Here is a 2,644-nt window from a genome sequence, read left to right as displayed (position 1 = left end):
AAAAAAAAAACTGGCAAGGAGGCAGTCCATTTGTGTTAATACATGCCACTGATTCAGTTGTAACAGCCCTTAATTTTCTGCCACAAATAACCTCCTAACCTACATAGGCCTAGGCCACCATCCAGACCAGCTGGGTCCTCTTCCCAAAGAGGGACCATCCTTTATTCAACTATAAAAATGCTTTAAAAAAAATACATGAGAAAAAAAAAAAAACAGAGAACAAAATTATCAACTGAAGGTTCTCTCAGAGTCATGAAAAGTCCCTATAACTCCTTTTTTTAGTATCTATATATCTTATGAGTGGAATGTGCTGAATGGAATTGACTAATTCATTAAACCCATCCTTTGTTAGCCCCCTCAGAAAAGCAAATGGCAAATCCACCAGATAGAGCATTTTGAGGTTAGTGAGATTTTCAAGCCCCAAAGGCACCTCTCCTAACTCTTCACAACCTCTGATCCTTAGCTTTTCAAGGCAATACATTGCTCCATTCTCTATTCTCACCTTCTTCAATTCCTTCAAATCAAGAAGGCTTAAATCCTTGAGTCTTGGATATCCTCCCGCCTCGCAATATAACTCTTCTCCATTGTAGGCTCGCTCGAGAAAGAGTTCTACCAAATTTGGTAGTGATTGAAGGGCTTTGAGAGGGTCATCCCTCAATCTAGACCACCTCAAACGAACGGAGACTAGATTATCAAGTGAGGCAATCCATTGAGGTAACTTGAGCAAACGCCCTCTTAAGCACAACCTTTGAAGAGTAGGTGGAGGATATGACAGAGAATGCAAGTCAAGAAGCTCCTCCGCATCCATCGATCTTGCAGAAAAGGCTTGAAGGTGGTTCATTTTCTCGACGGAAGTGCACAAATCATTCCCATCTTCTGTTCTTAATTTGATAACGCCCAACTTCCTCAGTTCGATGAGATTCCCCAGCTCTCTAACCATGCTGCTCTCCACCTCTATGTATGCCAACTTCTGTAGTGATCTCATACTCCCCATTCCAGTAGGAACCTTAATTCCATCCACAGCATTAAATGGCAAGTAGACCCCCTTTCTAGCATACCGATAAATCAGAAGGTGGCGAAGGTTTTGGAGCTTGAGAATCTCAATTGGCAATTCACATACAAAGGTGCCCTTAAGATTCAATGTTTCTAAGTTTTTTAGCTTCCCCAGTGAGTTAGGAAGCTTCTTCATCTTTGTATTCTCCAGGCTCAAATATCTTAAGTGGAACAGACTAGTCAAAGCATCAGGAAAGCTATCCATGGAAACATTTTCAAGATCCACCACCTTAAACAACTTTAAGCTGGAAAAACATGTGATTGCAGAACCAATAGATAGTCCATCCACCCCAAAAATGAACAAAGAGCGAAGATGGCAGAAACCATCTAATTTTGGAAATTTCTCGCCGCTTTTGTAAATAGACAGACGCCGGATTCTATTACAAAGTATCTTGTTCTGCTCAACAGAAGATGCAAAGAAATGCTCTTCCCTGGATTTTGAAATAATGATCTCCCGCACGAGATCATGGATGCAACAAGTGATCAATTTCCCATATGATTTCCTTTCTGCTACTTGAACGAGATTTCTAGCGATGAGTGCATTGAGGTAACCTTCAGCAACGTCTTCCATTGACCTGCCTTCATTTCTTTCTACAAAACCTTCAGCTATCCATAGCCGAATTAGTTTCATACGCTTAATCGCATAGTCTTCGGGGAAAATGCTCAAATACAAGAAGCATGATTTCAGGTAGTAAGGCAAGTCATTGAAACTGAGGAATAATATTTTCATCATGCTTCTAAGATTGTCATCGCTTTCAAACTCCGATCCAAGGCTTCGATGAATCATCTCCCACTCAACATATGTCTTGTCCTTGATTGACAGAAGACTACCCAATGTGACAATTGCAAGCGGCAATCCTTGGCGAAAGCTTCTTCAATCCAGGAGGGCAACAATTCTCGTAGTTCGAATGGAATGCCTTCTTGCAAAACAGAGACCAAGCCTCTCTTGGAGGCAGAGGTTGAAGATTGTAGATGTGATCGGAGAGTCCGACGCAAGAAGATGATGCGACATCATCTTTCCGTGTGGTGATCATTACCCTACTATTATAATTGCTAGCAGGTAATGCATTTCTTATGAAATTCCAAACATGTGTGCTCCATACATCAACAAGAACAAGTACAGCCCGCGGGCTACTTGGTGCGGTCTAATTCCCGACGCAAAGAGGAAATCGGATTGCGTTCTGAGTAAACTCTGTTGGGCCTCGTGTGAATGTATGTAGTCTATCCATGCGGTCCATCCGTTTATCAAGCACATTTTAATGGTTGAGACAAAAATTGAATCATTTCCAATGCTCAAGTGGACCATAGAACAGGAAACATTGGGAATAATAATTTCCACCGTTGAAACCTTTTTAGGGTCCATAGTGATGTTTATTTGTCATCCGACCTGTTCGTGGGATCACACAGATATGGATGAAAGGAAAACAGAAATATCAGATTGATCCAAAACTTGTCGACCCCAAGAAAATTTTCAACGGTTGGCATTCAATTCACACTGTTTCCTGTGGTGTGGCCCACTTGTGCTTTGGATACACTTCATTTTTGAGCTTAAGCCTTAAAATTACCTTAAAATTATCTGTTAAAATGGATG

The 2,644-nt window shown here is 41.1% G+C and overlaps 1 protein-coding gene across 1 annotated transcript; it reads right to left on the bottom strand.

The window, feature by feature from the left end:
- Nucleotides 1-250: 250 nt before the first annotated feature.
- LOC131255292 (disease resistance protein RPM1-like) lies at nt 251-1,840 on the bottom strand. Its single transcript, XM_058255989.1, has one exon. It carries the CDS (start codon nt 1,838-1,840, stop codon nt 251-253), a length of 1,590 nt encoding a protein of 529 aa, XP_058111972.1.
- Between the last annotated feature and the right edge of the window lie 804 nt (nt 1,841-2,644).

This window comes from Magnolia sinica, chromosome 9, assembly GCF_029962835.1.
Source record: "Magnolia sinica isolate HGM2019 chromosome 9, MsV1, whole genome shotgun sequence".
NCBI classification, from domain to species: domain Eukaryota; kingdom Viridiplantae; phylum Streptophyta; class Magnoliopsida; order Magnoliales; family Magnoliaceae; genus Magnolia; species Magnolia sinica.
This window is presented reverse-complemented; position numbering and strand designations above follow the sequence as displayed.

What these genes read in the sequence shown, in the direction of transcription:
- LOC131255292 (XM_058255989.1), bottom strand. Translation starts at nt 1,840, where the DNA reads ATGATTCATCGAAGCCTTGGATCGGAGTTTGAAAGCGATGACAATCTT.